General features: G+C 42.3%; 1 protein-coding gene and 1 long non-coding RNA gene across 4 annotated transcripts in view; one reads left to right on the top strand and one right to left on the bottom strand.

The window, feature by feature from the left end:
* LOC119262008 overlaps positions 1-13,268 on the top strand; it is a 35,241-nt gene that overhangs the window by 4,753 nt on the left and 17,220 nt on the right. Inside the window, exon 2 of the long non-coding RNA XR_005129349.1 lies at positions 4,752-4,964. This is a non-coding gene — a long non-coding RNA (uncharacterized LOC119262008). The remainder of the gene's footprint in view (positions 1-4,751; positions 4,965-13,268) is intronic.
* LOC108443826 (EMAP like 5) overlaps positions 9,406-13,268 on the bottom strand; it is a 118,820-nt gene continuing 114,957 nt past the window's right edge. For all 3 annotated transcript variants that reach the window (XM_017724687.2, XM_017724689.2, XM_017724688.2), the window contains one exon: positions 9,406-10,398. In XM_017724687.2, the coding sequence (XP_017580176.1) occupies positions 10,374-10,398 (25 nt within the window). In that variant the 3' untranslated portion in view covers positions 9,406-10,373. The remainder of the gene's footprint in view (positions 10,399-13,268) is intronic.

A 13,268-nucleotide genomic window follows, 5' to 3' on the forward strand; every position in this document is an offset into this window, starting at 1 on the left:
TTAGCTGAGCTGCTGAGTTCTGACTTGCTGCATGTAGCGTTGGACGCTTTTGCGTGCCAGGCTGACTTGTTGGTGTAGTGGATAACACCTCAGCCTTCTGTGCTGTAGACTGGGGTTCAGTCCCCACCTACACTATACCAATAAGAGTCCTTGGGCAAGAATCCCAGCACCACCTTCAAAAAGGGTCTAGAGTTGTAGTAAGGTGAACTGTTTAAGGCATTCTTGCCAACGATGTTCTGCAGTACAGCCTAGTGTAGATTTTAATGGTAAGTTACAGGTACTTAATTGTATCGGGTTAGTGCCATTATTACATATACATGCAAAATACTCTCATTTTAAGATCAAAGAAGTGAGTTAATTTGAGTTAATTAAATAGTTTAAGTCTCGCTGAACCCATCAGGTTTTGCAAGGTATAAACTTTTGCCTACTGCAGTTTAGCCCCACCCATTCACACTGAATATATAAGCAGTATCACAGCTGGACTTTCTATTTTTTATACTAAGCTGCAATACAGGTCGTTGACCACCTCCTTGTTTCTACGCTCCTTGTCCATCTTATCAGCTCCACTGACCGTATAGCTGCACTCTGTAGTTCTACAGTTACAGACTGTAGTCCATCTGTTTCTCTGATACTCTGTTACCCTGTTCTTCAGTGGTCAGGACCCCCATGTACCCTCACAGGACAGGTACTATTTCGGTGGTGGGTCATTCTCAGTGCTGCAGAAATCCCATGAAAGCAACCCCTCGGTGACTGATCTTGAAATCGGACAGTAATGAAATATTGGCCCATCCTGGGGGGGGAGTTCTCGTCCATGGTTTGAGAACGTTCTGCCGACCCAGAGCACCTGTCCAGTTCAGGCCACCTTTGCTGTTCTATTTGGGAATGCTGTTTAAGGTAATAAGCTAGGAAGAAAATCTAAACCTACCGGGGCGATTGCACAGTCATTAGCTTAGCTGTGGTTTAGAGTCTAGCCTGAGTTTAAACCTGAATGAGTCACATGGGTCCTTAGGCTCCATTGCTGCGTCCTTGAAAGCTGCGGTTTAAACTGAACCCATTTACTGCATCATTTAAAAATCGCGCATGCCACTGGATGGTTTGTATTAACGATGTGGTTTTACTGAGGTTTAAGGCCAAATTATTGTAATTGAAGCTCATTTTCAGCTCAGACATGTTGTGTAGACTTTATGGCGTGTTTTAACGACGTACCCCTAGATGTCCGCAACTAGTGGAAGCATTCATCGCTTCCTAAGGAGACACATTTGGTCAGTGTCGTTCAGTTCCACATAATCATGCAAATATGCCATGGATAAATCTTTGTTAGAAACTATGACGCATTCTAAATTACGAATAGCCTAACAGAAAGAAAAGACACAGCATTGTCTTTGTCATGTACAGTAACATGTCCAGACTTTGTGTTTCCATTGTTGGGTTAGGTTCAGGTTAAGCCTGAAAAAGGCTGTGATTGCATGCTGTTTGTGAGTTCAGACCATGCCTTCAACACGGTGGTGGTAGTATGAGGCCAGACTGATTGATGGAGGGGGGTGAACTCTGAGAACCTGGACTGGAGTTCTGAGCAGCTTCTGCCTGTAGCTAGAAGGTCAGACCTCCTCACAGCTGTAGTAGGACCGAGGAACAGGGAAGAGATGGGGATTGCGAACACTTCGTCATGGGAACAGAAGGTGAGGGTGTGAATTTATAGGGTGGTGGATTGAAAGAAGGAGGGGTTTCATCTGTGTTCCTACCCCCAAACTTTAGTTTACAAACTTCTGCTTAACTAATGACGCAGCATGAAACCCCAGTATGAAAGTAGAGCCCTATTTAAGCCCACAAATACTTGAGAAACCATACAATGTCTTTTGAGCGCGACCAAAGCAGGTATGAATAGTCTGGTTCTGTCAGCCTTGAGCAAATATTACAAGCTCGAAACCAGACTAAGGCTTCCAGTTGGATCTATAGATCGTGCAGTGTTAATTGTACACCAGGTGAATCCACAACCTGCAGGGATACATTTCTCTACCTATCTTGTAATCTCTACTCGAAGACACAGTGAGCCAACTGGCCAACCGAACTGCTAATAAGCTCTAATGCATTGTTCTTTTTGCTTTTGTTTAGGAACGTTTTAAACCAGTATCGCTTGAGAAGGTGACGCTCCGCCTGTGTCGGAGATGGAGTGAGCCTGGAGTTGTAGGGCCGCCTTTCAATATTCGAGACAAACCCCCAAAAAAAAAGGTTGTGAGAGGTGAGATTGGGTGGCTTTGTGGGAAAAGCCTTGCCTCATGACTGTGAGGTTGCCGGTTCGAATCTGGTGCAGTCTCACCCCTGGGTGCTGTCTGGTGCCCCTGCTGGGTAGGACCTAGAAGACAGAGGTGAAGGGAGGATGAGGCGAGGCGAGGCGAGGCAAGGCAAGGGGGGGGGGGGGTGGTGGAAGGAGAGAGTGGTGGGGTAAGAGAAGTGTGCTTAAAGGTTTTGTTTGGCCACCTTGTTCCCAGCTCCATAACCCCCCCCCCCCCCCTCTCTCGGGGGGCCGGGTTTGTTACCCTCTCTCCCTCTCTCTCCCTCTCTCTCTCTCTTTCTCTCTCTTTCCTTGCATCACCCAACTCTCCGCATCCACAACCTGGGTATCCTGATCGGTGTTTGAACCGACAACCTCCAGACTTTGGAGGTATGGCATCTACCACTGAGCCACTGGCTCTCACACTTGACTATGTTTTTTTTGGAAATTTGTCCCGGTTTTTCACGCCTTCATGCAGAAGCAATGCCAAAAGACCGTCATGAGCAGGATTTGAACCCACGACCTCGTGGTCATAGTGCCATAGCACTTCCAGCAAGCCACAGGGCAGCTGTTAAGGTCAGCCTTTTTTTTTGGATATTTGACTTGTTTTTGGGGGGGGCAGCAGCGATATTTGAACGTTACAGATTTTCTACCCTAGCAACTTGACAGTACCCACAGGTCAGAGTCAGAGGCTGTGGTTTTCAGAGGCTTAGGCCTTGACTTTGACCTTCAGCTGCTGGTCTTATTAGTTTGAATTGAACACATAGAAGAGATGAGTCCTTGGAAAAGGAGCCTATGGCCAACTGATAACATGCCCTCCAGCAAGGAAGCTTGGCTGTCCATGACCCTCTTTCTCTCTCTCTCACACCTTTGCTCATTATCGTCTCCTCCTGAGTCTCAGGAAATGTGGAAACCCTGCTACAAGCAGCTGTGGCAGCACAGGACGGATGCTAAAGTACATTTTACTGGCTGAAATGGCCAGTTAAACGCTACTGATGCCAAATAAGATCAGTGACTATAACGGCTCAGTCTAAAGCAGCCTGTAGCATTTATTTATGTTATTGCTGAATACGCTGAGCCAGAACCCAAGCCAGAACGCCGTAATAGTGACAGGCAGTCCAGCTCTTCAGAGTCAGCTCACCAGTGAGCGTCAGTTGGCAGTATGAGTTTTTTTTTTGTCATTGGTCTGAAAATGAGCCAATTAGCATGAGTAGTTAATAAAAACTGCATCATTGTTTATGTAAAAACTGTGTATATCAGATGTTGTTAGTAGTGTCACTGGGGGCATCATAAGCAGGCAGGCGAAATGGACAGACTCATTAACACCAAACCGGGGACAAAACCAGGACCAGCTGGCACAATAAGCAGCAGGTGTGGAGGCGAACAAGGGGACCACTTCTCCAAATGGACGAGCTTGGTTTTTTTTGTTGTTGTTGTTGGGCTAACTAAGCATTGCTACTTTGAAATACGTTATTATTTATTTAACTTTCAAATCTTCACTTTCACAATGAAATCATGCAAGTTAAAAAACTGATCAGGATTCAATTGAAATGGACTGGATTTAAAGGGATAGTGCACAGTCATGAGTCACAGCATCTTACAATTTTGCAACTGTTAACATTTTATTTAACGTTTATTTTTTAGCTGCTTGGTTTTTGCACTGCAAAATTTCCTGCTTCACAGCAAAAACGTGAATGTAATAAAACGGTCCAGAGCAGGATTTGAACTGCAAACCTTCGCATCTTGAAGACACAGCTTATCCCCCTGAGCCACAGGGTCTAGGAATGGATAGGCGTTTTGTTTATTTGTCTTTAGGTTATCGGCCCAAAATGACTTGAAAGACATCTGGTTCTATTGACTTGCATTAAAAGTAAAGTAGGTTTTTTCCTTCTCCTGTAAAGTTACGATGTGCTGGTGTGAGTGGATCAGACACAGCAGTGCTGCTGGAGTTTTTAAACACTGTGTCCACTCACTGTCCACTCTATTAGACACTCCTACCTTGTCGGTCCACCTTGTAGATGTAAAGTCAGAGACGACAGCTCATCTGCTGCTGCACAGTTTGTGTTGGTCATCCTCTGGTCCTTCATCAGTGGCCACAGGACGCTGCCCACAGGACGCTGCCCACAGGACGTTGCCCACAGGACGCTGCCCACAGGACACTGCTGGCTGGATGTTTTTGGTTGGTGGACTGTTCTCAGTCCAGCAGCGACACTGCGGTGTTTAAAAACTCCACTGCTGTGTCTGATCCACTCAGACCAGCACAACACACACTAACACACCACCACCACGTCAGCGTTACTGCAGTGCTGAGAATGATACCATAGTGATACCATAGCAACCACCTGGGATACCATACCAATTGGCTAGCAACACTGTAGCAACTACCTGGGATACCATAGCAGCAGCTTGTCAAGCCAAATCAAAGGTTGTTCATGAACTTGCCCTTAATTTGTGTTACTTTGTTGTGTTGATGTTGCAGATTCTGCCTGTAAACTTATTCTCACCTCGTAAATGTGAAGCGCAGCACATGAAGACAGCACAGCTCAGCAGGCCAAGGCTCTATCCGTCGCTATGGCGATGGCCGCTTCCTCTTTCCACTGGGTCATGGCAAGTTTCTACCCTTGATAAGAAGCGCCCTCCTGAGGCAAGAATGGAACTGCGTATGGAGCGACGCCCAATACCGAAGTGGAAGGTATTTACTTGTGCGTCTACAACGTTAGGGACCGTCGCAAAACGACTATACAAAAAGAAAAACTAAAGCCATCAACATTATTATAATAATTGCTATGTTTGTAAACGCTTAAGAAATACAAGACACCTAAACCCATTTTAAATGTTTTCTACGATTATATTCCACACGGTTACCCAAATAAGTGGAATCTTATTATTATAGGAATATATTATTGAATAAATTATTAAAGAAACTGACAAATACTGTGTTTTACATAAAGATACAATATTTATTTACTCCTGCGGCAATACAGTCAACACCATTTCAACGGAAAAAGTACTTGAAGATTTTATACATACATTTATTATGAAGCACATTTATACAATTACACATTCATGTCCAAATATTATACATAAAAAAACAACAGCACGATTATCCTCCGCTTGTGTACGATTGTGAATGGCTGCTTCGCCCACTCTCAATGAGACCAATGAGCACTGAAGAAACAGATGGAAATGAAACTGTGAAAAAACGTGCAAGAGGTGATTTATGCATTACAGACCGAGCTCCGCCGCCCCGACGGGTCACACCCATCTCCATACATTATGATGGCCGTGATGACAGAGGCTAAGAAAGCACAGACGGTGATGTAAACTGCACACGCCTGCTTTGAAAACATGAATAAAGAGTGAAAACGTGAAGGAAAGGAATGGGTTACGTGGTCCACAGTCGACAGATACGGTTCAGCTTCAAGACATTTTAAAACTGCATAGTAAACTTTGGTGTTAACAGTTCAGAAATCTCCAGTGGTCAGTTCTGGACCAAACTATGATCTAACCATTTATCATTCAAGCTTGTTCTAACGGCGTTCAGCACCTCTTTGGACTCTTTTCCTCTGATTCCGCTTCCCTATGATGCCACTGTGGGTGCAGTGTGCAGCACCCAGTGTGTGAATGTGTTCATGTGAGTGGTGATGTTATTGACATGATCCTGTCCAGCAATACAAAATGCTGCTTTGCGCTCTGCCAGTAACCAGCACACTAAAGTAAGAACACTTTGGTGATAATTATGAGCATCAGCACACTCTCTACTGACAGGGAATTCCACCGGATTTTACATTTCTGCATAATTAAATGATTAATATGTAAGCAAAGTCGTTCAGAGTGGTTTGATGTGAAATGCTTTGTTCTAGCTCAGGGGTCAGAAACATGCAGCTCTTCTACTGCCCTGTCGTGGCTCCACAGCTGAATCAGATCAGTAGGTAATAATAAAATAATCCTCCTCTACAGTAAAATAAAGCTCTGCTGATCCTTCAACACAGTTTAACAGTAAATGGTCTTAAACGCTGGAGTTAATGTAGAACTGCTGATTCACCCTTTAACCCTGAAGATCAGCGCAGACGGCTGGTCACCATAGCAACGCAGACGACAGTCTCGCCCTGCTAGTAGCTATGAAACGGTAAAGAGAGAGATTTAAGACGGACATCGATAATCTGGAGACGAATGGACTTATTAGTGTTTATAGTCACTCCAGCTGGTTTCCTGATACGTTTAATCTGCAGTGAGAAACTGAAACAGTAAAAAGTCGTGAAGCTGAGGTCAGTTTCTCATTCGACAGGCTCTTGTTCAAATTTCCCCGTTCCACCTTAAAAGGTGCAGCAGTTACATTCTGGCACCATTTAAGGTGGAACGGGGAAATTTGAACAAGAAGCTGGTGAATGAGAAGCGACTTCAGCCTCGTAAAAAGTCGAACGCTGAGAGACATTTCACAGAAACTGATCTACTCCTGAGGAACGTTTCCTGCCCGAGATGTGAGAAAAGCAGCTGTAGTGGAGCTGAAGATTAAAGCAGAGCAAAGTAAGAGTTTTTGAGAACGTTTTGAGAACATTTTGAGCTAAAGTATGTTTTTAAAACACAGTAATGTTCTCTGGAGGTTCTGGATGGTAAATAAAGTGTCTATATCTGTGTTGTAGTCATGGCGATGCCTGGTTCCCATCACCACCACTGTAAAGACGTCTGGACCGTTTCACACCAAACCCCCTGAACCTCTCTGTTTACACCTCAAACACTCAATTATGCAGATATTTTGCAAAATTGGCAGAATTTTCCTTTAAATGCAGCACTGACATTGACCTACAGAACATATTAATATGAATGGCATAAAGAACTAATATCCCTTCATTTGCATTTTTAATATTAGACTATAATCGTTTCACTTGTATTTGTTTCATACTAGTAGCTGAAGCCTCCTTTTCATCCACCTTCCCATTGCATTAAAACTGTCTCGACCCATGAAATGTTACCTACAAAAATACCTACGTAAAAATAAAGCCTATCAGGGATATCAGGTACGCACTTATTCCTGTCTCCACTGTGCATAGCTCTGGGCTGTTTATAAGCCATTTTCAAGTACTGAGCTAATTATTAAATAGAGCTCCAGCATTTGCAACAGATTTTTTATATATCCAAGACTGCATATCAGTTAATCTCGAACGATTTATATAAATAACTAAATAACCATTCAGTCAGCTGGTTAACTACCAATCTCAACAGAGGCTCCTGAGAAGCCTTTTAATATGTAGAATAACCAGTTATGTTTCCCTTTCACGAGAACGGCCAACGAACGATAACACTATTAATACACTGTCAGGTTCAGCACACTTGATCATATCAAGAGTAGAAGTTTTGGGGATTACCAACTAAACAGTGAATAAAACCAAGCCTAGTATTGTAAGCAGACTTATACAGGACTGCAAAAACATACATCAGCTGCCAAAAGTATGTGGACACCTCATTTAATGGGCTATTGCAGCCACACTTACTGCCAACAGTTGCATATAATCAAGCAGACAGCCATGCAGCCTCCAACACAGGAACATACTGGCTTTCAACAAGGCACCGTCATGTGACGCCAAATATCTAACATGAATGCTCACTAAATTCATATTAAAGCTCATGGTTGTATAATATGATATTCAGTAGCACACATGAATGTAACGTTTGAGTGTCCACAAACTTCTGGCAATGCAATGCATTTCTTATGGAAGCCATAAACTACCAAACCAACGACCAAATGTAAAGATCCTTAACACTTCCAATGTCTGTATTTTACTCATATCAAGTGTGGAAGTGTTTTCATGCAATTCAGTGCACAAAATAACGTATTTAATAATCAGTTATCAGATTATTAAAGATGATTAGAGAGGAACCTCCCCCGATTTTTCTGAATTTCTGCATTTATTCAGTGGTTGAGATAAACAAAGTCATTCAGAGCGGGTTTGGTGTGAAGTGGATCAGACGTCTTTACAGTGGTGGTGATGGGAACCAGGCGTCGCCATGACTACAACACAGATATAGACACTTTATTTACCATCCAGAACCACCAGAGAACCCACACGAGTCTTCTGAGCTTATATGGACTGTGGAAGATGGTAAGATAGTGGAAAATTGTATATCTAACCATTTTATAAAAATAACTCTGGAGGTGACTGTCTGCTTTTAGAGGTAGACGTCTGGTTCCTATCACCACCACTGTGAACAGTTCCGACTCGGTAAGTAGAGGGACTCTAGAACAGCATTTCACACCAAACCACTCTGAACATCTCCGATTACATCTTAACCATTTCATTTTGTGGAACCTTTGGAAAAGTTGGTGTAGTTCACATCTAAATGCATGTAAACACACTTATAGAGCAAAAAAGGATCCTCAAATTGTAGTCTCACATTAACTGGTCGAACACTTCAGAAAAATGAGGAGCAGGAGATAACTAGGCTAGACTGTATTAGCTAGGAAACGTTAGACAGCTTGTTATTTATTTATGTATTATTTATTAAATATATATTATTATTTATGTACTAAACTAACAGCATAATAGCTGTTTACACATTTTGGTGCAAGGCATATGCACATGCTTTTATCGAGCATAGAGTCGAGTTCAGAGATGGATTCATATGAGCTAATGAGTTATAGAATGAGCGAGCATTTGAATTTGATCACGTCAGATGAGGTCAATGAACATGTACGTTTCTAATGGATTACTAATAAGAGGGCCTGAAAGTGTGATATAATATTCTCACATATCTACAGTACTGTGAAACAGTCAGAGAGCACTCTTCACTGAGTCGGTTTATAGACAAAGGCGGCCTTTAAGTACCAGTTATCAACTTTTCAGCAAACATATTCAACTACATAAATATTTATTTATTTTAAGAATTTAAAGTGTCCACTCTTTCATCCAGCTCCTCAAAGAACCTGCAGACATGCCTCCAAAGAAATGATCAAACCCATTCAGTGGTGCTGAGGTCTGGACTCTGGGGCAGTCAGTCTCCTTTTGTCAGTGAGGTTCTTCTTGATCAGCTACACGTCCTTTCAGACCCACAGCACTGAGTGGTCTTCTCACAGTGGAAGGATGGACAGAAACACCTGTGGATGTTTTCAGATCTGAAGCAGCTCGATCTTCTCCTCTCTCTCAGAGATTAAAGCTTTCAGTGCTGTTTATCTGATGGGGCGGTTTTGGGGTCGACCAGCTCTTCCAGGTGGTTGTTAGGAGCCACATTTCCCTGTAGCTTTTAATCTCCTCAGAAATATCGGCTGAACTGCGTTTCTTGTATTTAATTGCTGTTTTATCTGGAAATGAAATACATGACGGTGGTCTCTGACTTTTTCACAGTACTATACATGTTGCCCCCATAAAAGACAGAATTTTTCCATCATTCCAAGCACTGTGCTCCAAGGCCTTGATCATCTGATGCCTTTAAGAGTGACATGAACGTAGGATGGCTACAGTACTGACTAGCCTAATTCATGGAGTGCAATAAAAATGGTCTGTAATTCATCATGTCACAGAATGATGCACAATTTACATGCATTTATCAATTGCACACTGTCTTGATCTACCACAGATATGAGAATATGTAAAAGTGGACCGATTTTCATAAATTTAAATGCATAGTTCACAACAATTATTACAAATTGAACAACAAAACCTCATCATTATATCATTATATAGCACCAGAGCAGTACAATACTCAATGGATCTAAGAGACAGAGACACAGGTGAAAAGGCACTTATGTTTGGTGATTATATCCTAAAGCCAAGTGGAAAGACTACACAAAAATGGTAAGCATTACTCCCAAACACACACAGGTTCGTAAGTAAACATACGTTGGCAATCTGCACTTCAGTTACTCCATTTAGAACAGATTACGTTGTAAACTTAAGTATTTACCTCTGAGGTGAGTGTTAACGCCACTGTACTCCACTGTTACATTAAGAATTCTGCTTATAGTCACTCTGGGTCTAGATCTTCAAATGAAGCTTCATTTCAGTGCAATGTTCTTACTCGCTGTCCTCAAAGCGCAGCCAGGTCCTGAACGGTGTAGGTGCCGGATGTTTGACGCTTTAGAGTCCTTAGTGTCTTCACAATGCAGTCACAGACATCTCCATACAAACACGCTGCAAGAAAATAAGAGAACAAAGAAACGAGTGAAATAAATGTCTGAATTTGATAAATTGGTTTTAACATTCTTCGCGTGCAAGACCTGAGAGGAAAAGCATAACAGGCCACCGAGTATGCACACAGGAGGTTTAGTGAAGCTTTGCTGTTGCCTGAATATGATATTATATCTGATTTGCAACTCATTGAAATCAGCAGAGATACTAGGCATTTACATTTATGGCATTTGGCTGACGCTCTTCTCCAGAGCGACTTACAATTTGATCATTTATACACAGGTAGGCGAAGGTGGTGTTAGGAGTCTTGCCCAAGGACTCTTATTGGTATAGTGTAGGGTGGTTACCCAGGTGGGGATTGAACCCCAGTCTACAGTGTAGAAGACAGAGGTGTTACCCACTACACTATCCAACCACCAGGCCAGGTTCATAAAATGCACTGGCAGATTTCGTTAAGCACAAATACTTTGGTGGTACACGAGCAGCGCCGGTGAGTTAGAGCTGGGCAATGTGACAATGTGTATGGTTATTGTGAAAAAGTGAATCATAATATGCTTTTCTAATCGTACCGTGTGCATCATACGTACTCAAGAACACTTAGCAACTGTATGCTTGATTTAAAAGAGCTTAATTAGACTAAATCACTTTAAATGTATTGGAATGGAATATATGTTATCTAATTTATAATTTTGTATTATTTTTTTTAAATGTGTTACTTATTGGATAATTGAATAGTATTGGGAGGTGTTTTGTTTGTACGGGGAGCAGTTTTAGTTGCACTGAGAGGGGTTTTGGTTGTATTGGGAGGAATTTTGGTTGTACTGGTTTAGTTTTACCAGATAAACCTTATTTTGACTGTTCGCTTTACCAGATAAACCTTATTTTGACTGTTCGCTTTACCAGGTAAACCTTACTTCGACTGTTCGCTTTACCAGATAAACCTTACTTCGACTGTTCGCTTTACCAGGTAAACCTTACTTCGACTGTTCGCTTAACCAGATAAACCTTACTTCGACTGTTCGCTTTACCAGGTAAACCTTACTTCGACTGTTCGCTTTACCAGATAAACCTTACTTCGACTGTTTGCTTTACCAGGTAAACCTTACTTCGACTGTTCGCTTTACCAGGTAAACCTTACTTCGACTGTTCGCTTTACCAGATTAACCTTACTTCGACTGTTCGCTTTACCAGGTAACCTTACTTCGACTGTTCGCTTTACCAGGTAAACCTTACTTCGACTGTTCGCTTAACCAGATAAACCTTACTTCGACTGTTCGCTTTACCAGGTAAACCTTACTTCGACTGTTCGCTTTACCAGGTAAACCTTACTTCGACTGTTCGCTTTACCAGATAAACCTTACTTCGACTGTTCGCTTTACCAGATAAACCTTACTTCGACTGTTCGCTTTACCAGATAAACCTTACTTCGACTGTTCGCTTTACCAGGTAACCTTACTTCGACTGTTCGCTTTACCAGATAAACCTTACTTCGACTGTTCGCTTTACCAGATAAACCTTACTTCGACTGTTCGCTTTACCAGATAAACCTTACTTCGACTGTTCGCTTTACCAGGTAAACCTTATTTTGACTGTTCGCTTTACCAGATAAACCTTACTTCGACTGTTCGCTTTACCAGGTAACCTTACTTCGACTGTTCGCTTTACCAGGTAACCTTACTTCGACTGTTCGCTTTACCAGATAAACCTTACTTCGACTGTTCGCTTTACCAGGTAAACCTTACTTCGACTGTTCGCTTAACCAGATAAACCTTACTTCGACTGTTCGCTTTACCAGGTAAACCTTACTTCGACTGTTCGCTTTACCAGGTAAACCTTACTTCGACTGTTCGCTTTACCAGATAAACCTTACTTCGACTGTTCGCTTTACCAGGTAAACCTTACTTCGACTGTTCGCTTAACCAGATAAACCTTACTTCGACTGTTCGCTTTACCAGGTAAACCTTACTTCGACTGTTCGCTTTACCAGATAAACCTTACTTCGACTGTTCGCTTTACCAGGTAAACCTTACTTCGACTGTTCGCTTTACCAGATAAACCTTACTTCGACTGTTCGCTTTACCAGATAAACCTTACTTCGACTGTTCGCTTTACCAGATTAACCTTACTTCGACTGTTCGCTTTACCAGGTAAACCTTACTTCGACTGTTCGCTTTACCAGGTAAACCTTACTTCGACTGTTCGCTTTACCAGGTAAACCTTACTTCGACTGTTCGCTTTACCAGGTAACCTTACTTCGACTGTTCGCTTTACCAGATAAACCTTACTTCGACTGTTCGCTTTACCAGATAAACCTTACTTCGACTGTTCGCTTTACCAGATAAACCTTACTTCGACTGTTCGCTTTACCAGGTAAACCTTACTTCGACTGTTCGCTTTACCAGGTAAACCTTACTTCGACTGTTCGCTTTACCAGATAAACCTTACTTCGACTGTTCGCTTTACCAGGTAAACCTTACTTCGACTGTTCGCTTTACCAGATAAACCTTACTTCGACTGTTCGCTTAACCAGATAAACCTTACTTCGACTGTTCGCTTTACCAGGTAAACCTTACTTCGACTGTTCGCTTTACCAGATAAACCTTACTTCGACTGTTCGCTTTACCAGATAAACCTTACTTCGACTGTTCGCTTTACCAGATAAACCTTATTTTGACTGTTCGCTTTACCAGATAAACCTTACTTCGACTGTTCGCTTTACCAGGTAAACCTTACTTCGACTGTTCGCTTTACCAGGTAAACCTTACTTCGACTGTTCGCTTTACCAGGTAAACCTTACTTCGACTGTTCGCTTAACCAGATAAACCTTACTTCGACTGTTCGCTTTACCAGGTAAACCTTACTTCGACTGTTCG

The sequence above is a fragment of the Pygocentrus nattereri genome, chromosome 22 (genome assembly GCF_015220715.1).
Source record: "Pygocentrus nattereri isolate fPygNat1 chromosome 22, fPygNat1.pri, whole genome shotgun sequence".
Taxonomy (NCBI): Eukaryota; Metazoa; Chordata; class Actinopteri; order Characiformes; family Serrasalmidae; genus Pygocentrus; species Pygocentrus nattereri.